Source organism: Mustela erminea, chromosome 16 (genome assembly GCF_009829155.1).
Source record: "Mustela erminea isolate mMusErm1 chromosome 16, mMusErm1.Pri, whole genome shotgun sequence".
Classification (NCBI taxonomy): domain Eukaryota; kingdom Metazoa; phylum Chordata; class Mammalia; order Carnivora; family Mustelidae; genus Mustela; species Mustela erminea.
The window spans coordinates 47,234,896-47,258,129 of record NC_045629.1 but is presented as its reverse complement, the minus strand read 5'-3'; the positions used below and the strand labels follow the sequence as shown (position 1 = coordinate 47,258,129).

The 23,234-nt window shown below is 37.4% G+C and overlaps 2 protein-coding genes across 2 annotated transcripts in view; one reads left to right on the top strand and one right to left on the bottom strand.

Annotated features, from left to right (window-relative positions):
• Nucleotides 1-23,234, top strand: part of STK3 (serine/threonine kinase 3) — a 277,957-nt gene that overhangs the window by 90,354 nt on the left and 164,369 nt on the right. The window contains exons 5-6 of the mRNA XM_032315535.1: nucleotides 2,967-3,131; nucleotides 3,631-3,798. Of these exons, the coding sequence (XP_032171426.1) occupies nucleotides 2,967-3,131; nucleotides 3,631-3,798 (333 nt within the window). The remainder of the gene's footprint in view (nucleotides 1-2,966; nucleotides 3,132-3,630; nucleotides 3,799-23,234) is intronic.
• Nucleotides 14,333-14,946, bottom strand: LOC116574750 (60S ribosomal protein L17-like). The gene has a single exon (XM_032315536.1). It carries the CDS (start codon nucleotides 14,907-14,909, stop codon nucleotides 14,355-14,357), a length of 555 nt encoding a protein of 184 aa, XP_032171427.1. The 5' UTR covers nucleotides 14,910-14,946; the 3' UTR covers nucleotides 14,333-14,354.

Sequence of the window (23,234 nt, the reverse complement as noted above, 5' to 3'; positions counted from 1 at the left end):
ACACTCTACAGTCTTAAAGAAGTTTTTTGTTTTTTTCTTTTTTTAAAAAGATTTATTTATTTATTTTAGAGACAGAGGCACATGTCGGGGGTGGGAGGGGCAGAAGAAGAGGGAGAGTGAGTCTTAAGGAGACTACACGCTGAGTACAGAGCCTAACACTGGGCTTGATCTCACACTCATGAAATCACAACCTCAGTCGAAACCAAGAGTTGGAGACTCACCTGTACCACCTACATGCCCCTTCATAGTCTTTATATATGTGCGTGTGTTTAAGTATATATGAATAATTATTCAAGTGTAATTAACATAGTGTTATATTAATTTCATGTATGTAATATAATGATTCAACAATTCTCTACATTTCTCAGTGATCAAGATAAGTGTACTGTTAATCCCCTTTAACTATTTCACTGATCCCTACCCAGCTCCCTTCTGACAACCATCATTTTGTTCTCTGTATTTAAGAGTCTGTTTCATTTGTCTCTTTTTTTCTTTGCTTGAGTTCATTTGTTTCTTAAATTCCAGACATGGGTAAACTCATAATGGTATTTGTCTTTCTCTGACTTATTTTACTTAGCATTATGCCCTTTAAGTCCATCCATGTTGTTGCAGTTGACAAGATTTCATTCTTTTTTTTTTTATGGCTGAATAATATTCCTCTGTGTGTATGTGTGTGTGTGTGTGTGTGAGAGAGAGAGAGAGAGAGAGAGAGAGAGAGAGAGTGTAGATGAATGGACACTTGATGCTGCAATAAACATAAGGGTGCATATATCTTTTTGAATTAGTGTTTTCATTCTCTTTGGGTAAATATGCAGGATTGGAGTTACTATATCATATGATAATTCTATTTTTAATTTTTTCGAAGACCTGTCATACTGTTTTTCACAGTGGCTGTACCAGTTTGCATTCCCACCAGCAGTATATGAGGGTTCCTTTTACTTCACATCATGCCAATGCTTGTTGTATCTTGTGTTTTTGATTTAGCCATTCTGACAGGTATAAAGTGATAATCTCATTGTGGTTTTAATTTGCATTTCCCTGATGATGAGTGATGTTGAACATCTTTTCATTTGTCTGTTAGCCATCTGTATGTCTTCGGAAAAATATCTATTGAGCTGCTGTGCCCATTTTTAATTGGATTATTTGGGTTTTTGTGTGTGTGTGTGTGTGTGTGTGTGTGTTGAGTTGTATAAGTTCTTTATATATTTTGGATATTAACCCCTTATTGAATATATATTTTTTGCAAATATATTTTCCCATCATTAGTTTGCCTTTTTGTTTTTTGATGGCTCCTTTTCTGAGTTAAACCTTTTTATTTTGATGTGTCCCAATAGCTGAGTTTTGCTTTTGTTTCCCTTGCCAGAGGAGATATATTTAGGAAAATGTTTCTATGGCTGATGTCAGAGAAGTTACTGCCCGAGTTTTCTTCCAGTAATTTTATGGTTTCAGGTCTCACATTTAGGTCTTTAATCTATTGTTTATTTTTATATATGGTATAAGAAAGTGGCTCAATTTCATTCTTTTGCATGTAACTGTCCAGTTTTTCTAGCACCATTTGTTGAAAAGACTGTCTCTTTCCCATTGTGTATTCCTGAGTTCTTGGTTGTAGATTAATTGACCATAAACATTTAGGTTTATTGCTGAGCTTTGTGTTCTGTTCCATTGGTACATGTGTCTGTTTTTACACTAGTACCATATTGTTTTACTATTTTGATTACTATAGCTTTGTAGTATATATATATATATATATATTTATTTTTAATTTACACTGTATCTTTCTGTTATCCCATTGTTGGGTATTTGAACTTAGGTTCTTTTTCTTCTTTCTTTCTTTCTTTCTTTCTTTATTTATTTCTCCTTCTCTTACAGAAGAACTTTGCCCTTCCATCAGCTTATCTTAGGGTTATATTTGCTTGTGGTCCTTAGAGCAAAAGTAGATGTATTGTTAGGAACTTCTAATATCACTTGTGTATATTTAAAAGCTAAGAGGGTGCTTTCAATAAAAATAGAGGCTTTCATAGATGGCACTTGAACAAGGTTTGTCAAGAGAGGCAGTATAGAATAGTGGTTAAAAGCATAGATTATAAGAAGACAGAATTCACATCTTGGTTCCATCTTGTGTGTGACCAGAGGAATTTACTAAACCTCTGTGCAGTAACTTTCTCATTTGACAGATGGTGGTAATAATGATATCTCGCTTGTAGGGTTGTCTTCAGGATAAATGAGATAATGCATGCAGAATGATTAGCACAAGGGCTGGCACAGATAACAGTGGCTCTATTTCCATAGCTACTAAGAATGTTTCCTTTCCTTCTTCTCACTTTGGCTGCTTTTCTCCCTCCTCTCCCTTTTCCTTCCCCTGACAACCTTTGTTTGTGTTTCCATTTTCCTAGTCTTTCTCTGGAATTTTCATTTTTGAGTTTTCATTCTCAGGGCCAGCAATCCAGGATTTGGGTGGGTTAGGATGACCTGGCCAGAAGAGGAGAAGTGGTATGGGCATAATCGCTTCATGCAGGAGACTCTTGGCAAGCCACCCTTGTTTCCTTTCCTTTGTGTAAAAGTTTTGAATTTCATTTTCATCAAGAATTAGTGAAATCTCAGGGAAGAATGTCTGAGTTTACTTTCAGGACGGATAGCTGTGATATTACCTCAGCATCAGAAGATGTGGGAAATAGTGATTTTGGGGGGTCGTTTTGATTCTTGGGATGGGTTATGTGCTTTAGGAATGACATTGATAATTTTAAAGAAAGAAGTTTAATACTGAAAAATTTTTTTTAATCAGTAAAATGCGTCATAAGAGTGACGCATAATATTTGTGAGGAGAAAGAAGTTCTCAGTTTGTTATCTTTTTAGCCTTTTCCTAGAGGTTTAGTGGTCATTAGAAAGAAATGTTTGCTACCAGAGCCTTTTGTAAGAGTTTATCTAGCATGGTTTTTCAATCTAGTTTTAAAACTATTTCTTTCCAGTTAACAGAGGATGAAATTGCAACTATTCTTAAATCTACTCTGAAAGGACTAGAATATTTGCACTTTATGCGAAAAATACACAGAGATATAAAAGCTGGAAATATTCTCCTGAATACAGAAGGACATGCAAAATTGGCTGATTTCGGAGTGGCTGGTCAGTTAACAGTAAGTATAATAATTTTGGACCCACTTGTGGGCTATATGTCCAGGTTTGTGACTGAATGTTGATAACCTTTTGGAGGCGGTGATAGGAAGAAATATGTAACTACATTGTTCTTGGAGAGAAGGAGACATTATTTCGTATTATTTATTATTTTTATTTACAATTTAAGAGACATTAAATGAATATGAAAAAATGTTATTGAAATGCTTAAGTGCTTAAAAAAGCTACCTTGATCCATTTATGTAGCTTTTATTGTTACAGTACTATTTTTAATGACTATCTTTAATGAAGATAGTAGAGATAAGTTACTTGTGGGCTCTTGCTTTTTACAGAATTCAGAATTCTGAAATATGTCATCAGTTGGGTTGTAGGAAAATAGTCAATATTTTATATAATCTGTACTATTTGAGGGTTTCACTATACAGTTTAATGAATATGTTGGAAAACAGAGTCCCTTAGTGTTTTTGTAGTATGATTTATGTCAGTGTAATGTTTTTGCAGGATACAATGGCAAAACGCAATACTGTGATAGGAACTCCGTTTTGGATGGCTCCTGAGGTAATTCAAGAAATAGGCTACAACTGTGTGGCTGACATCTGGTCCCTTGGCATTACGTCTATAGAAATGGCTGAAGGAAAACCTCCTTATGCTGATATTCATCCCATGAGGGTAAGAAAATGATGGTTGGCTAAAAACGTTGATGTTATGTAAGTTGCAGTTTTGTAATGTCAGTGTAAATAAATAAAGTAAATTAAATAAGTTGATTTGAACTTAGGTTCTGTGCAAAAAAAATAATAAAATTATCTGTCAGAGGTTAGTGATGTTAACTTTTTTCCTCCCACATTCTCAATTATGAGAAAAGAAGCGAAGGCTCTATTTCTCTTTACAGTCACTGTTTTTCTGCCCCCAAAATATACCTGTAAAATTTCCCCTTGCTTTTCAATAGAGGAAAGGATTGGTAAAGTCACTGTATTCTTCAGTTTATCCATCGTTTTCTCAGTGTGGCTGTGGAGGCCTTGGGAAAAAAAAATCAATTCTCACTTTTCTACCCACTTTGTAAATTCTACCTTTTTGTGTTTTTGTTTTCCTTTTTTTCTTCTTTCATCCGAAGCTAATATTTTAAAAAGCCTGACTTCTAACATTGGTACATACCAGTAGGCAAATTAATCCTATTTCTTTAGTTGGTGCTTAGTGAGAAAATCAGATTTGTATTTTGAACACTGTCATACACTGCTACGAACTCCTTTTTCCAGGATGATGTTTTTGAGTTTGAAGTATGTACCTTACATATTCAAGTCTAACTGCCTCTCCTTCAGAGTTTGTGATGATACAGTTTTTAGGTTTCGCAGTATGTGAATCTCAATTCATCATAGATAAGGACATCTGTCTTTGTGAACTTATTGCCCTCTAGTGGCTAGAGCCACCTCAAGAAGAAAAGAGAATGCCGAGAGGAGAGCAAGCAAGCGAGTGAGCGAGGGTGTGTGTGTGTGTGTGTGTGTGTGTGTGTGTGTAGAACAGAAGATGGTGTTAGGGTGACTGGAGAAATGTGTGAAGTAAATAGAGGGGAGGAAGGAGAATGCGGTATTTTGGAACATCCGAAGAAGAATAAATTGCAATTATTTCTGATAATGCTGTTGTGGATTGAATTTCAATAATACAAGTAATGATGAAAATATTAAAAAATCTGCCTGCCACTTCAAGGAGAATTCCACGTTGTACAATTGAGTATAATATATATCATCTTCCTTGTGTATATAAATCATTTTTGCTAAAGTGAAAAATAACAATGGCATGAATTTTTTGTTTGCAAAATTACATGAAAAAGCTTAAGGTCAACATAAAACCAGCAACACAAATTCTTATTTCTTCTCTGATTATTATTTAGCTTTGGTATTTTTAGTTATAATATTTTAAGGTGATCCTCAAACTAGGTGTATTTGAATTTGAATTAGTGAGGTTAACTGAATTATCCAAGGCATCCTAGCCAAGTGCCAGAGCTAGAATTTAACCCAGGACTTAGATTATTACTCTTCTGCTTTCTCCTTGTGTTAGATCTTATTTTTCCAAACACGTAGATCAACATATTAAATTTGACCCTGAGGTAGTCTCTCAGGTAGTCAAGAATTGTAGTATGTGGTTTCCAACTTTTAGAATCTTAAAATATCACTTGACAGTTTAAATTCACACATATGAAGTAATGAAAAATATAATAGAAGGTAGTATTTTTCTTAAAAATTCTATCTATCAATTATCTATCTACCTATCTAGCAGCATCTTTCTATCTCACTCTTTTCTCCCAGCCTAAATCCTACTCATTCAAGTCTCAGGTCAGATATTATTTCTACATAGAGTCTTCCTTGGTAGCTACCACCTAAGTAAATTTCTTTTTTAAAGATTTTATTTACTTATTTATTTAGTGAGCAGGAGGGGGAAGCAACAGAGGAAGATGGAGAGAAGCTTAAGTCTGCTGAGTCTGTGGTGAGCGCAGAGCCCAATGTGGGGCTCCATCTCCCGACCCTGAGATCATAACCTGAGCCAAAATCAAAAGTCAGACACTTATGTGACTGAGCCATCCAGGGGCCCTAAGTAAATTTCTTTCTTTCCTCCCAACTTGTGTATAGGCAATTCTTAGCCCTGCAATTCTTCGGGCAGTTTATCAAGTGTTGCCTTGCGCATTTCCAAATACAGTAAAGTTTTAAGTTGCTGTTTAAATTATGTTATCAGGGGTGCCTGTGTGGTTCAGTTGTTAAGTGTCTGCCTTCGGCTCAGGTCATAATCTCATGGTCCTGGGATGGAGCTCCACGTTGGGCTCTTTGCTCAGCAGGAAGCCTACTTCTCCCTCTCCTCTCCCTGCTTGTGTTCCCTCTCTCGCTGTGTTTCTCTCTGTCAAATAAATAAATAAAATCTTTTTAAAAATTTATAAAAAAATAAATTATGTTACCATTATTTTTCCTTTCTCATGTTTGTGAACTGCTTTATACAAAGTCGAGTATGAACTGCAAGTATTGGGAAACTCTTGAGGTCATGTGACATGTTATACAATTTCACTTGAAAGCTCAGATTTTATCATTGGCAACAAATATGATGGTGTTCCTTGGAAAGGCAGAGTCGCTTGGTTCATTTTTGAGAGAATGTCAATCAAATGCCCATGTCAGAATAACTACAGTTTTTCTGCCAGTCATTCCTTCAGGTGAAAGTGCTCTTCCTTGAAAAATGAGGTGCGCTTGGTCAGCTGGCTGTTCAGTCACACAGGTGCTTTTCCTTGAGATCATCCTTGCTCTTCTGTGTGCAGGGCGTGTACTTTTTGTGTGTTTCTCATTTTATCATAGAGAACATTAAAAAGATACACATTCCAGGGTGGACTTTTAATAAAATCAATTATATTTACTGCTTCAGCAAGGCTTAGATTCGTTTGGCGGGCGGTCAGATGGGAGGATAAAAGAAAGAGCTGTCCAAGAGAGAAAAAAAGGGAGTTGAGGACGTGGCTAACGGGAGGACTGTGTTGGCAGCAGGGGCGATTCTTTGCTCTAGCCTTGCTCTAGCCCTGCTTGGCAGTGGAGTGCACTATTCTGGCCTTGATCTCAGGACTGGGTTTAAATGAATGAGTGTCTTCGAATGACAGGGCTACAATGCATTGAAGGATGCTGTTGAGAGACTTGTTTGGTGGTTACCAAGGGGGTATAGCCTGGAAAGAGAGGAGAGCTTATAAGGAATGGAAGATCAGGGAGCTAGACAGCAGTCTTCCTTCTTGCTGCATAGCAGTTACCTGGAAAGCTTTGAAAAACATTGTGGTGACAGAGCCCTCCCCTAGACCAGTGATTTCAGAATCTCAGTGTTTTCAGTGAGGTTAAAGAGCCCATGAAGTGGTACTGAAGGTATGACGGTATATCCCAGGTATGAGCTGGGAGTAGGTGAAACTCTGATTAGTGAGTGAAATAATGAAGTTTTCTTTTCTTTTCTTTTTTTTTTTTTTAAAGATTTTATTTATTTATTTGACAGAGAGAGATCACAAGTAGGCAGAGAGGCAGGCAGAGAGAGAGAGAGGAGGAAGCAGGCTCCCTGCTGAGCAGAGAGCCCGATGCGGGACTCGATCCCAGGACCCTGAGATCGTGACCTGAGCCGAAGGCAGCGGCTTAACCCACTGAGCCACCCAGGCGCCCCAAGTTTTCTTTTTTAGTTAAATAATTTTCTTACTTTAGCCACTCTGTGATAGAAATATTTCAATCTCCGTTTTAATGAGAGGATTGGGTAAAATGGATATTTAAAGAATTATGTTTTCCAACTTGGAAGTGGCAGAACTGAGTTAGGAACTTGTGCTAGTCCATTTCTTGTCTTGACAAAAAAGAAATCTCTTTTGTGTTTATATGTCAATTGTATGCAAGTGAAGGAGTGGCTAGCAAAATAAAAATTTGCAGGCATTTTAATCTCATAATTTTAATTATTAAAGTACAAACCTAAATTTTTCTGTTGGAAGAAATATGGACAATTTTTAAAAAAATTTTTTTAGAGAGAGGGCACGTGTATGCATGAGTTGGCAAGGGGAAAGGGCAGGGAGAGAGAGAAATAGAGAATCTTAACAGGCTTCATACCCAGCGTGGAGCCCAGTGCAGGGCTCGAGCTCATAACCCTGAGATCATGACCTGAGCTGAAATCAAAGTCGAATGCTTAACTGACTAAGCCACTAAGGCACCCCAATATGGTAGAATATTTTATGTTCCATTCATTTTTTTGGTGGTGGTGGGGAACAGTATACCTTATGAGATAACCAATAGTTTACAAAGTTGTCACAATGGAATGAAGATAGGAATGATGGAAAGACCAGTGTAACAGATGGAAGTAAAGAATGCTAGTTTTTTTTTCTTTAATTTTTTAAAAAATATTTTATTTATTTATTTCACAGAGAGAGACACAGTGAGAGAGGGCACATGGCAGGGACCATGGGGGAGGGAAAGGCAGGCTTCCTGCTGAGTGGACAGCCCGATGTGGGCCTCGATCCCAGGACCCTGGTATCATGACCTGAGCCCTAGGCAGATGCTTAATGACTGAGCCCTCCCCCAGGAGTCCCAAGAATGCTAGTTTTTTAAAGTAAAGGGTATTATATAATTTACTGCATATAGATGGCTGTCTGGAAGAGAAGGCTAAGTTAAGATGTGGTGGGCCAGCATCCCTAGCCTGCCTTTTTACATGCTAATCCTTCTGAAATTCTCTTTGGCCAGTGTTACAAGGTTGTAGCCCTTCTGGCCATGGCTACCCTCTAGATGTATGTAAGAGAAACAGCCCCAGAACAAGGAAGCTGACTCCTAGACTGAGTTTCCTAGTCATATTCTCAGATATACCATCCTTCTTGTATGGTCAGGCTCCAGGCCTGCTCCAGACCTATGCTTTGCTTAGACCAGTGAGAATTAGGGTCAAGAAGAAATGCATCAGGCTTGGATAATTTAGAATGGGGTTGCTCCTGCCTAAATAGTTACAAATTAGTATTGTGATTTTCACTGACAAGCTTTTTGTTGGACATATACTTTGAGTGTCATTAGAAAATGAAAGTGATTGGGGCACCTGGGTAGCCCAGTGGGTTAAAGCCTCTGCCTTTGGCTCAGGTCATGATCCCAGGGTCCTGGGATCGAACCCCACATGGGGCTCTCCGCTCAGCAGGGAGCCTGCTTCCTCCTCCTCCTTCTCTCTCTCTCTCTCTGCCTGCCTCTCTGCCTACTTGTGATCTGTCTGTCAAATAAATAAATGAAATCTTAAAACAAACAAAAAAAAAGAAAATGAAAGTGATTATATTGGAACTTGGCAGTGAATTGAAAATGGGTCTTTCAAAAGTGTTAAGGCTGAAGTCATTTGTTTTAGTTTATCATTTATCAAAGATTAATACTTTTTTAAATCATTCCTCAGAGAGAGTAAGAGGTATTTGGAATATAGATATTCAAGGAGGAATTTCCTAATAAAAAGAGCTATTAAAAGCACTCGATTTGTTTGATGGCAAGGGATAAAAAGTTTTATAGTTTTTTACAGTTTTCTCTTTCTCTCTCTCTCTCTTTTTTTTTTTAAGAGAAACTTCTGGTGTGTGCAAACTATATCATTGTTGTGGTGAGAGTAATAATTATCTGTCTAGTAAAAGGCAATCATGAAATACACATTAAAACATGTAAAGCTTTGTGAACAGGAGAGGGATGAAAATGTGCTTATAAATTTACATACAGCTAATAGATTAAAATAGATTAAGGAGTAATGACTGAAAGATTAAGGAATAATGACAAATTGAAGTAAGTCTGCTCAAAATGTTAAAAGAAACAAGTTTTATCAAAACCCAATTTATTTTAAATGGTTAAATATGAAGGTATTAATTTTGGTCAGTTAAATATAACTAAATATAATATGTAACATATAATGTAAAATATAATTTTGAAGTCAGTTAGCCACGCACTTTTTTGGAGATCTGCCTGTTTCTCAGCCCTGTAGGAAATAAAATTACAAAAAAAAAAAAAAAAATCAGGAAACGAGTGAATAGTATCATTTTTCTAAATATCTATCCGTCTCTATCATCAAATCTAGACACATTCTTTCTTAGCACTAAGACCGTACTGATTCTTTTATTTATTTATATATTTTAAAAAGATTTTTATTTTTTATTTGTCAGAGGTAGAGAGAGAGAGAAAGAACGAGCAAAAGCAGAGGGAGCGGCAGGCAGAGGGAGAAGCTGGCTCCCTGCTCAGCGAGGAGCCTCATGAGGGACCTGATCCCAGGACTCTAGGATCATGACCTGAGTGGAAGGCAGATGCTTAACTGCTTAATTGCTTAACCTACTGAGCCACCCTGGTGTCCCCTCTATTGATTCTTTTGAAAACAGTTTTTGTTCTGTTTTCTTTTATTTTACAAGCTTTTGTGTTTGATTACACATTGCCTGATGTGGTGGAAGGGATAAGGACAGAAGTGTTTGAGTCAGAATAAGGACTGTTTGAGACAGCCAGCACTGTGATGGATTGTTTGGCATCAGCTGAAGGAAAGAAAATAAAAATGAGACTAAGAATTTTACTTCTGAACAATATAATATGAATGTTTATTGCCTTTTAAAAATAAGATGTTGAAATATATTGTATATTTTGGGAAGATTTATGTCAAATGTGACTTGAGACGATTGGAGACATGTAAGTGGCAATTTTCTGGAAATTCAAGTACTATACAGCTTGACAATCTCTGTTTAAGAGTAAATTAGGAGTTCCTTTAAACTAAAAAAAAATCTCTGTCTTTATATATCCTCACATCACTTACTTATGAAGAAAAGAACCCTGTAGATATTTTCAACATGGAAAAGGTATTTTTGATGCGTGTTTTTGAAAGTGATGTTATCTTTCTTTCCTGAAGAACTTTTTCCTTAACCTTGCTGTTTTTTCCAACTGGCCTTTTCACCCCCATCCCTTTGGGGGAAACAATGCATTTTAATAAGTGAAATAAATGCTTCAGTACATGCAAAGTAAACACAGGCATTAGAAAAAAAAAATCACTCTTTATACTGCATATTAAAAAAATAAAACACACAGTAGCTTTCCCCTATCTCAAATCACATGGTGCTGCTCCTTTCACAACCAAATGTATTCCTAATCCAACAGGACATTAAATCCCTGTCTAAGGAGTGAAAACTGAGTTATCCATTTTTTATCAAATAAAACTGAATCAGTGACCTCCTTCCTGCCCAGTTAATGATAAGATTTGGTTGAGAAATCCTGGAAGACTGGGCTTGAGTAGAGGTGGTAGTGGAGTGATACCACAGACAACGTAGTTACATGTCTTCCAGCTCCCTGTCCCTACTCTGTATGGCTTGGTAGACACCTGGCCTGTCTCAGTGTGTGTGCATGCAGTGCCTCTTGGAAGATTCCTCACAGGCATTTAACATGTAGGACAATAGACAAGTATCTTTAGTTTGTCTGGGGGTGGATGAGGGGATGTGGGGGTATTAATTCACAGAATTAATATTCACTTGTAGGAACATCCTGGATGAAAGCCTCTGTCTACAAGCCTAAGATTACAGGGTACTACCTTCTCTGCGGTCTGCCCTATGGACATGGACATGCTGGTCCAAATTCCCCATTCACTGGGCCAAGAGCCTGTAGGCAAACCTCACACCTACCCTCCCCTGCATGGGGCGGAAGGGGGGTGGCTTCAGCACTTGGCCCTCAGCCCTCGTGTTCGTGGGCCTCATGTGGGGCCAGGGACTGCTGTGGCTTTGTGGTGAAGCCCAGATCATCTTTTTCACTTGGTTTTCATAGATAAATTTTGGTTTGAATGACATCTTCTCTGATTATAAGGCCCACTAACTTACTTTTTATTTTATCTTTTTACCCCCATAATAGATTCTTAAGGCTGTCGTAACAAATTACCACAAATTTGGTAGCTTTAAGCAACAGAAATTTATACTTTTACAGTTCTGGAGGCCAGAAGTCTGAAATCAAGGTGTTGACAGGATTGCAGTCTCTCCTGAAGCTCTAATGGAGACTCTATTCTCTGCCTCTTCCAGCTTTTGGTGGCTGCTGGCAGTCCTTGACATTCCTTGGATTGTAGCTGCATTATTCCATCTTGGTCTACATCTTCACAGAACCTTCTCCTCAAATTTTCCTCTGCCTTTCTCTTAAAAGGACACTTGTCATTGGTTTTAGGGACCACATGGATAATCCAGGGTGATAATCCTCCTTTCAAGATCCTTGACTTAATTACATCTACAAAGACCCTTCTTTTCCTCAAATGAGTTCACATTCAGAAGTTCTGGGGATTAGGACATGGCTACAACTTTTGGGAGGCTACCTTTGAGCCATTATACCTTCCATAATCTATTTTGTCCTTCTAAATTGAGGTCATGTGATGTGATGAGCACTAGATGTTATACACAACTGATGAATCATAGAGTGCTATATCTGAAACTAATGATGTACTATATATTGGCCAATTGAATTTAAATAAAAAAATAAATTATCTACAGTTTAAGATTAATAGTGACTAATATTTGGACATATCTCTGCCTTTATGTCCTCATTTTTTAATTGTGGTAAGATGTGCAGAACAGAAAATTTGTCATTTAAACCCTTTTTAAGTAAACAGTTAAGTGGCATTCACTCACATTGTTGTGCAACCATCACACTGTCTGTTTGCAGAAATTTTTATCATCCCAAACTGAAACTGTGCCCATTAAACAATAATTCTTTGTTATCTCCTCCCCACATTTTGTCACCATCATTCCACTTTTAGTCTCTATGAGTTTGACTGTTCTAAGAATCTCCTATAGGTGGAATCATACAATATTTGTCCTTTTTTTAATTATTATATATATATATATTTTCAAAGGTTTTATTTATTTATTTGACACAGAGAGAGATCACAAGTAGGCAGAGAGTCAGGCAGAGAGAGAGGGGGAAGCAGGCTCTCTGCTCAGCAGGCATGCTGAGGCAGATGCGGGACTCGATCCCGGGACCCTGAGATCATGACCTGAGCCAAAGGCAGTGGCTTAATCCACTGAGCCACCCAGGCGCCCCAATATTTGTCCTTTTGTGTCTTCTTTCACTTGGCATAATGTTTTAAAGGTTCATTCATGTTGTACCATATGTCAGAATTTCTTTTCTTTTTAAAGCTGAATAATATCCTATTGTACGTGTATATCTCACTCTGTTTATCTGCTCATCCATTGACTGACACTTGGGTTGTTTCCCAATTTTAGTTATTATGTATATTGCTATTGTGAGCATGGATATACACTTATTTTTCTAAGACTCTGCTTTCTTTTTTTTTTTCTAATAAGATTTAATTTCTTTATTCAGAGAGAGAGAGAGCTCAGGGGGAAGAGCAGAAGGAGAGGTATAAGCAGACTCCACGTTAAGCTTGGAGCCTAACATGGGACTTGATCTCAGGACCCTGAGATCATGATCTGAGCCGAAACCAAGAGTTGGGCACTTAACTGACTGAGCCACTGAGGTGCCCTGAGACTCTGCCTTTATTTATTTGTTTATTTATTAATATATTTTTTACTTTCAGCATAAAAGATTTCATTGTTTTTGCAGCACACCCAGTGCTCCATGCAATCCGTGTCCTCTATAATACCCACCACCTGGTACCCCGACCTCCCACGCCCCCGCCTCTTCAAAACCCTCAGATTGTTTTTCAGAGTCCATAGTCTCTTATGGTTCACCTCCCCTTCCAATTTCCCCCAACTCCCTTCTCCTCTCCATCTCTCCTTGTCCTCCAGGCTATTTGTTATGCTCCACAAATAAGTGAAACCATATGATAATTGACTCTCTCTGCTTGACTTATTTCACTCAGCATAATCTCTTCCAGTCCCGTCCATGTTGCTACAAAAGTTGGGTATTCATCCTTTCTGATGGAGGCATAATACTCCATAGTGTATATGGACCACATCTTCCTTATCCATTCGTCCGTTGAAGGGCATCTTGGTTCTTTCCACAGTTTGGCGACCGTGGCCATTGCTGCTATAAACATTGGGGTACAGATGGCCCTTCTTTTCACTACATCTGTATCTTTGGGGTAAATACCCATTAGTGCAATGGCAGGGTCATAGGGAAGTTCTATTTTTAATTTCTTGAGGAATCTCCACACTGTTCTCCAAAGAGGCTGCACCAACTTGCATTCCCACCAACAGTGTAAGAGGGTTCCCCTTTCTCCACATTCCCTCCAACACATGTTGTTTCCTGTCTTGCTAATTTGGGCCATTCTAACTGGTGTAAGGTGATATCTCAGTGTGGTTTTAATTTGAATCTCCCTGATGGCTGGTGATGATGAACATTTTTTCATGTGTCTGATAGCCATTTGTATGTCTTCATTGGAGAAGTGTCTGTCCATATCTTCTGCCCATTTTTTGATATGATTGTCTGTTTTGTGTGTGTTGAGTTTGAGGAGTTCATTATAGATCCTGGATATCAACCTTTTGTCTGAGACTCTGCTTTTAATTCTAATGGGTGTATACCCAGAACTGGGATTGCTGGATCATATTGTTTATATACAGTTTTGGGGGGAACCTCCATACTGTTTTTTCACAGTAGTTGTACCATACCATTTTACATTCCCACCAGCCACGTGCATGGTTCCAGAGTCTCCACATTCTTTCCAACACTTACTTTCTGTCTTTTTGGTAGTAGTCATCCTGATGGGTGTCAACGGTTACCTCATTATAGGTTTTTTTGTTTGTTTGTTTGTTTGTTTGTTTGCATTTATTCTGTGCAAATTTACTCCCGGGCCATAAGTTTTTGTTTCTTCAGTTTCTTCTGGGATATCTTTTTCTTCTGTGCAACCTCCTCTTCTGGTTTAGGAACAATCTGCTCTTTTCCAGTAAGGATCATCTCAATGTGACAGGGAGAGCTCATGTATGGGTTAATGCGACCATGAGCCCTGTTAGTCCTACGCCGCATCTTGGGGGCTTTGTTCACCTGAATGTGCTCAATGACCAGAGAATCGACATCTAAACCCTTAAGTTCAGCATTACTCTCTGCGTTTTTAAGCATGTGCAGTAAAAATTCAGCACTCTTCTTGGGCCACCGACCTTGTGTCCAGCCCCACTGTTTGGCCTGGGCACACCTACCAACTCCACCATTGTAGCGACGGAATGGCACACACTGCTTCTGCAAAGTGACGTCTTTCAGATACTTGGTGGCTTTTCGGATATGCATACCCTTGATGACCTGGGCAGTTTCACGTGTGTTCTTAAAGTGAACACGGAGATTTGAACCTCTTGACTTGCATGATTTCGTAGGGTTTTCCGGGTCAAGCAAATAGCGAACCATTTTCAGAGGTCACCCCAGGCCGCTGAGAGGAAGAGGCACCTCATTATAGTTTTGATTTGCATTTCCCAAACAACCAGTGATGTTGAACATCTCTCCATTGGTATGTCTTTGAAGAATTGTCTATTAATTGGGTTGGTTTTTTTGTTGTTCTTGAGTTTCTTTTCTCATTTTTATTGACTTTTCTCTATTATTAATCTGCTTTTTTTCTGTTTGCTGATTTAGATCTCCTGGTCCTTCGATTTTATACTGCCTCTGTTTATTATACTTCCAGCTGTCCCCCATCATTCTTGGCACCCCAAGCCCAATACTCTAAGTCCCTTTGTAATTCTCTCTTTATAATTAGTCCATTGGGAGGTCTTTGAGTCAAAATATTTTTCACTTCCTGTTTATATGCCAGTGACTTACTAGTCTACAAGTAGAGGATTGTTTATTTGTATTTAATTATATATTACTTTGCTTTATGCAGTAGGTATGTTCTGAAGAAGTTGTGTAAATATTTAATAGTTGCCAATCAGCATTTAAAATTCTGTTTTTTTTTTAAATAATTTTTAATGACTCCTTTAATAATGAGAGTAACACTTTTCAAATTTATCTGCCTTGTAATTGCGTATATTTTTTATGATGGGACATACCCATTTTAGCAGTAATACAAAATTTTATTGTTAATATTAGGTGTTTTTGATTTGGTATTAGTGTTAAAATATAAGAGGTGCTTTTTCTAATGTGGAGACGGGGAATTCAATTTTTGGACCAGCTGGAGAGTATATCTGCTATACTACATTGCTTATTTTGTGTCAGAGAAACTAAATGTTGTCTAAGTGTGGGTGTTTGATTTTTAAAGAAAAGTACCCTGGGATTTTCTTCCTGTATTCTTTTATTTCTGTTCTCCTTTCCTCTTTTTCCTTGTACAGATATTTAGTGCACATTTATCATTTACTGGTTGGACTTTGAGGATGTAATGCTAAACAGCAGAGGCATGTTTCTTATTCTTTTGGAACTTCTGGTCCAGGGGAACTAGCATTCTAATGTTAGAATTATTTAGCTTTCTGGGGTGGGAGGAGAGGGGGAAGTAGATAAATATATTCAGTTTAGAGTTTAAGACCATACACTGTAATAACTTTATTCACTTACATGTATGGATATTACAAATTACATAGGATCGTGTAACTCTAAGAGTTTTATTGTCATTACATACATTGCTTGCTTTTCTCCTTTGAACCCATCCTCATCTTCCTGTTTTTCTCACTGTTGCCTTTACTTCCTTTGACTGTTCCCTGTCCCTGACCTTACATGCACTCCACTGCTCACATAGTCCCCTCCCCACCTCTGCTTTGCTTTTCCCCTGCTTTTCTTTCTTTTCTCATTACCTTTCTTCCTCTCTGTCTGTTCCCTACATTTTTCAGAAATAGCCAAGGATCTGGAGGAGTGGGGCAAATTGGATCATTGGAGAATTTCAGTCCTACTTCCAGGACATATGGTTTTTCACTCTATTTGAAAGTTCGAGTTCTTCTGCCCTATGGTTGTATCCATGTGGGAGTACCAGGCATTCCAGCCCCTAAATTGGGGATTAAGGTTTATTACAGTGACACTTTCAACATATTTCTGTCCAGTCAGTTATTATTCTTAAAGAGATGAACAAGCAAGGAGAACAGAATAAACAGATCTCAGCTTTTCTTGGTTAGGCCTGCTGGGATCATCCCTGAGGGCCTCCCAAGGAAGACAGATTCCCACTGTTAATTGAAATTTAAATCTTGCTGTTGGTGTTGTGTTGCCAAGTGCTCTGTAAACACGAAGGGTTCAAAGGGCTGGGTAACTGTTGAGGAAGTTTTCCTACTGACATAGGAATTACCTGAATATGAATTGTAGTTTTGGGGACATGTTTACATTAAGTGTTGCTTAGAGAAGGAATCATGGAGAAAGACTTATACTAGAAAGAATTATGTGAGAATCCATCTTTTTAAGATTTTTAAAAATTATTTTTATTAACATATAATGTATTATTTGCCCCAGGGGTACAGGTCTGGGAATCATCAGGCTTACACAATTCACAGCACTCACCACAGCACATACCTTCCAATGTCCATAACCCAACCACCCTCTCCCTACCCCTCCACCCCCCAGCAACCCTCAGTTTGTTTGTTTTGTGAGATTAAGAGTCTCTTATGGTTTGTCCCATCTTCTTTCATTTTTTCCTTCCCTACCCCCCATAACCCCCTACCCTGCCTTTCAAATTTAAGATTTTAATATATGATACTGACAAAGGCAGTATCTCTCTGTATTTGTATAGGAGTGTTTACAGGACACAATTTAAATTGATTTATTAATAATTAAAAGATGGCATTTACATTTGGCACTTTTCTTTGACTGTGATCCATAGGATAAAGTGTATTTTGCATTGTGACCTGTTTTGCCCATGCGTGGGTAAGTACTGGTTTATATAAGGTTTGTTTCAGTTGTATGGGTCTTCTCTTCTACTTCCACCTTTCATTAAAAAAAAGAATAGGTAGTCCAAATCCATTACATTGGTTTTATGACTCAGAATTGGATTGCAACCTGTATGTATAGAGCAAGAATCACTGTAGCAGGTTTTGGATGTCATATGCTTCCACTGTTGCCACGTAGTAGTGGGTGTGACCTTGTGCTGGAGAGACCTTGTGTTGGAGACTTGTGAATCCTGATGAGTTTTGTTATCTATGATTAGTAGAAATGGACTCTCATCTGTCCACTTCACATTTATTGTGAAGATCAGATAAGATAATATAAATGAGCAATACGTGTAAAATAGTAAATGCTATAGAAATATTAGGTAGCATTATTAAATTAACTTTGAAGTCTCATATTGAGACTCTAAGTTCAAATTCTTGTAGGAGGTGCTATATAATAATATTTACCAGTGTCACTTAAGGAGCTTTGACTGTGGAAAAGCTGAGACAATCCTGGCTTTATTTTAGGGAATCTAGTAGGGTTAGAGTTATTGGGAGTCTTACACAGTACCCAAAGGAGTTTATTACCAGCCAGGGTAGGTTCCAGAAAGCTTTTAAGACCTTGCGGAGAAGACCTTTGCAGCCTCTACTGGAAACCATGTAAATGTAAGGAGCCCATGAGAGCAGGGGTACATGTGCATCCTCCTTTCTACCCTCAAGGTAGACTGATGTTTTCTCCTTCATTTTCCCTATATACTAGCTCAGTCATGGAAACCATGATTTGTAAGAGCATAGAATGAGCTGCTTTTCTGGGGCAGGGAATTCATACCATCAGTGGACCCCCTGAAATTGCACTTAAATATTGATGTTTGTTCAGATGTGTGTTTTTCTGCTGCAAGTTCATAATTTTTAAGTGACCCAAAAAGGTTCAGAACTGTGGGTCTCAGTAGTAGTATCAGTGCCTCTCAAGCGAGTTTGTTATATTGTATATTTAGGATATGATTTTGTTTACTATTCATCACAACATATCACTGTTCTGTATTTTAATCTGGAGCCAGTAAGCAGATCTGTATATGATTCCCCCCACCATACTCTTATTACTAGAAAGGTTTGTTTTAGGTATGTCCTAAAGGTTAGGTTAGTTACTGTCCAAATCTCCTCATCACTGACTAGAAAAATCTTTTATTTCTCTGAATTCTCATCACCTTTTCAATGATTGTCTTGTGGAATTTTTAACTTACTATGTATTATCATAACTAGTATGTAATTGTCTTATTCCCCGTACCAGATGTCAGTTTCAAATGCGAGTGTGTTTCATCTTTGTGTGTCTAATTGAACCTAGCAGAATGACTTATACATGAGAGCATCCAATAAATATTTTTGTTGAATATGTGTTCAGTTCCATTTCCTATCTCAAAGGTACTTCTGTGGTGTAAATACTGAAATCTGGCAGGCTCAGATTCTACTTTCTTACAATAATAAATGTACTTATAACTTAGAATCTAAGATTCAGTGAAATAAATTAAAAAATGAAACTAAGTAAATGCTAATCAAATACAACTTGAAAGTCTTATCATTACTTATAGCTTGCCTTAGTAAAAGCACAGTTTATTTATTTAAAATTTAAATTTTAAATTGTAATTTTTTTTGTACTTTAGATCCTGTTTCTTTGTTGAAGGAGATCAGAAGGACTTAACTGAGCACCCTTAGCATTGGCCTCTGGACAGTAGTTTTGGTTTGCTAATGGGAACGTAATTGCCAAGCCTTATTGAAGACTTATGTCTTAAAAGCAGTCATATAGATATACTGTACTAGTTATAGTAAGTTTTGTTTTGTTTTGAAACCAGTTAGAGAAACCATTTAGGCTAGAGACCTGAGCTAGTATTAATTTTAGAAGACATAAATATGTAGGTGTGTGTGTGTGTGTGTGTGTGTGTATGTGTGTGTGTTGGGAGGTTGGGAGATATCTGAAGGGGGGAGGTATTGACTCTGTAATTCAAGTATATAATACTTTAAAAGTTCATATTTTTGGAAAAAATGCTATCTATAGCAAATTTGCTTTCAGAATTATGACTGGACAGACGTATTTTTGAAAAATGAAGATAGATAAGCTATAATTGACTTAAAATATATGTTTTTTAATTAAATTCCTGCAGAATAGAATTCTTTAGCTATCCTAGAGGATTGATTGCAGATTAGATTTTTATACTAACTTTGTTTTCATTATAACTTTTACATAAATAGAATCATCTTCATTACATCTGGGATCATTTTAATAGCAGAACTACATGTAGTTGTGCTATATATTGAAAGGTAAGGGATAGATGATCAGAGATAACTTTATAAGCATTGTTGTAAGTGACTTACAAACTGAAGGTCACCATCTTAATTGGAAGGTTTGTGAATCTCTTAAATTCTGTGATCAAATGAGTGATATCAAAGAAAGAAGCAATTTAACATAACAATTGTGGCTTACACTGAACATATGTTCCTGTTAATAGGTTGCATTATGGTCTTTAAGGACTTGTATGTAGTTAGTACATTTTGGTTCATTTGATACCCACAGTTTTTCTTAATTTTTATTAGTGAGTTGTTACAGTGGTTAACAAGAAATACACAGATTTAAGTTGCAATAGTTTTCCCAGGGTTATATGATCTAACTTCACAAGCTTCCTGGACATATGTAGATGCTTTTCTATTTTGCTTTAGTTATGACATACAATTGATATAGGCAAGCATGAAAGCTTGGGCAAATTTTCATTGCTTTTTCTGGATCTTGCTCAGGTTCTGTGGTATTTATGTAAAGCACAATTTTGTTACTTGGGAATGCATGTTGAAATTATCATGTGCACTATTTTGCTGTAGGCCCGTTGGCACTGCCACAAAGGTAATACACTGCCAGTAGGCCATTTCCTTGTCGGCTGCATTTACAATTTAATAGAAATATTACATGACTTTTTAAACAAGTGTTTTGGCAGGGAGGAAATGGCAGATTCCATACAAACAAGCATAGCTTCCTTTCCTTAACCACACTCCAGCTACTCAAGAAATTGTACTCGGTTTCACTTGTGGGGGTTTGGGGGTAGAATGGGAAGTCAGGTTGAAACTGGAATGACATTGATATTTACTATAAAATAGTTATGTATTTTTAACTGCTGGATTTTATTACTATGTAGTTTCAGTGAGTGGCAACCAATATATTTCTGAATTAGAGCTGAGGTTATTTTTATGTAGTTCACCTGGCTGGGAATGTCTGGTTTTGATTGGTTGAAAAGATCAGGACCACCGGATAGGCTCTAAGATGTTAGTATTGCTTTTTATAGGTTTTTATTGGTGTGGGTTTGCTGTGTAAATTGGGCCTTTATGACATTTGCGTAAACACTACTTCTTTCATATCAACTGTGGTTGTGTCCTAAAGATGAATCAGTTTGGGGGTTAGAGAATATTGAAAGAAAATTTGGGAGACTTCTTAGCGCTGATATAAAACAATGGATTCCCCGCACATCTTTTGGTCCATTTATTTTAGTTCTCTGTTATGTGTTTCAAACTTGAAAGGTCACATTTACAATTTTTTAGACTTGCCATTCCATCCATCCTATTTTTTTTTTTTTTAACATACCACTCCACTCTTATTTTATTTAGTTTTTTGGATTTTAAATCACTTATAGTTTTGGATAAAATGCTGACCTCTTTAATTCTAAAATATTTTATACTTTTGAAAACTGTCTATATCAAAATAAATTAATTAAAAAATTTATAATTTTCAGCCTTTATTGTGGCTACCTTCTATAATTTGTGTAGATCCCAGCTCTTTTTCTGTAGGGAAAAAACAGTTTATAGTTAGGCCTTTCCCCTTTTCTTATTGCTTCTGACTTCTTAGCCAGCCTACCTGGCAGCTGTAGTAAGTTACGCCGCTGTGGTGTGGTAGAGACTGGCATTGGGTGTGTTCTTATAGCCATCACAGCATTGGCTTTTGCTATTTTCCATGTTTCAGTTTGTTGGTAATGGACATATGGACATCATATGTTCCACAGAGTACTGTACGAAGCCAATTTGAACTGTTTCCATTTGCCTCAAGTCCAATCATGATATTTATTTTTCCATGGCACTTACCCAGATTATCCATACCTCCTGCTTAGCTTGTGTCACTGCCACCACTGTATTTCTTCTGATTGCCTCCATTTTTTCACAGTATCTAATTGCCTACTCCCTCTTAGCTTTCTTTGCACAGCATTGATTGATGTTTATAGAATACCCAAGATCTTTTAGATAATAGATACTCAGGTGCATAGTAGTACAATATTCAGCTTGTTTTTTGTCTAAACATAAGGAAAGTTTTATATGCAGCCTCATTGACTGGAATTGAATATTCTAGTGGAAAATTTAGAAGAGTAACAGTATGGTTTCTGACAATATTGCTTACTTTTTAAAAATATATATATCAACAGTAACAGCAATATGATCTCCCCAAATCCCTTTAATATATTAATTCAGGCCATAATTCTATTCCTAAATTTTCAAGGGAAGATCCTAGATGCTTCCTTTTAGGCTTGAGAAAATACAACTATGTTATTGTTTACCATAGCTGTTCTGCAGCTTTCTAGCCCTCTGTAAAGTCATTCTAAGTGTTGATTTTCAGAGTATGAATAAATGAGTTGCTGTCATTCGTGACATTTGGCATACCATTACTGCGACTGGGAAGCTTTGCTTTTTATAGGAGTGCATTTGTTCATTCATTCAGATACTTATTGAACACCTGCCACGTACTGGTGACTGTTCTAGGTGTTGAGGATGTAGCAATAAGAAAAAGATGAGGGGTGCCAGGGTGGCTCAGTGCGTTAAAGCCTCTGCCTTCGGCTCAGGTCACGATCCCAGAGTCCTGGGATCAAGTCCCACATCAGGCTCTCTGCTCAGCAGGGAGCCTGCTTTCTTCTCTCTCTCTGCCTGCCTCTCTGCCAACTTGTGATCTCTGTCTGCAAATAAATAAAACCTTTAAAAAAAAAAAGAAAAAGATGAAAATTTCTCTTTATTGAGCTTATATTCTAATGAGGGAGGGAGATAATAAAGAAGAGAAATACAGCATCTATTATGTTAGATAGCAAGAAGTCCTACAGTAGAAAAAATAAAGCAGGGAAGTGAGAGAGGAAATCTCAAGCGTGGTTGATGTGTTAGGTTTCCTCATTGAGAAGATGACATTTGAATACAAACATGAAGGAAATGATGATATCTGGGTGCAGAATATACTAGGTAGAGGCAACTAAACTGCAAAGTTAGTGTTCCTCAGGTGGGAGCGTCCCAGGCAACTCACGGCACAGATTAGATACTTGAAGATTCCAGTAAATACTTAGGCTTTCTTTTGAATGAGATGAGAAATCACTGAGGATTTCTGTGTACAGGAGAAACATAAGGATACCCTGAAGAGTTATGAGGGTGGAATCACATAATCTAGTTTAGTGGGCTTATGTAAACCAACCAAGAGGTGGTGGTGGCTAGGAAGAGGATGGTAGAAGGAGTGAAGATAGTAGGAAGTTGCTGGTTTCTGGTTTACTTTGAAAGTGGATGAAGATTTGTTGATAGATCAAGTACATGAGAACATTGGCAATGCTAAAAAGCCACTCTATATAGCTTTTGAAAATGGCTCTTTTCCACTCTGTCAAAAATGGCAGAAAATTGGATGGAATAGAGAGTTTATTCTTCCAGGAAGCCCAGCTACAGCTGTAATGCACACATCTGTCGTAAGAAAGAAAGAAGAAAGAAGAAAGTAAAACACTTATACTTGTTACACGTACAGGTTTACAGTTAACATTTTTATATATGGTATTCATGTTGGCTTTGCATATGTATATATATGCCCATGAGAACATACTGTTTTTTAACTGAAATTGAAATCACGAGATCATGT

Excerpts from the sequence above, each read along its gene's own strand:
- LOC116574750 (XM_032315536.1), bottom strand. The coding sequence starts at position 14,909 with ATGGTTCGCTATTTGCTTGACCCGGAAAACCCTACGAAATCATGCAAG.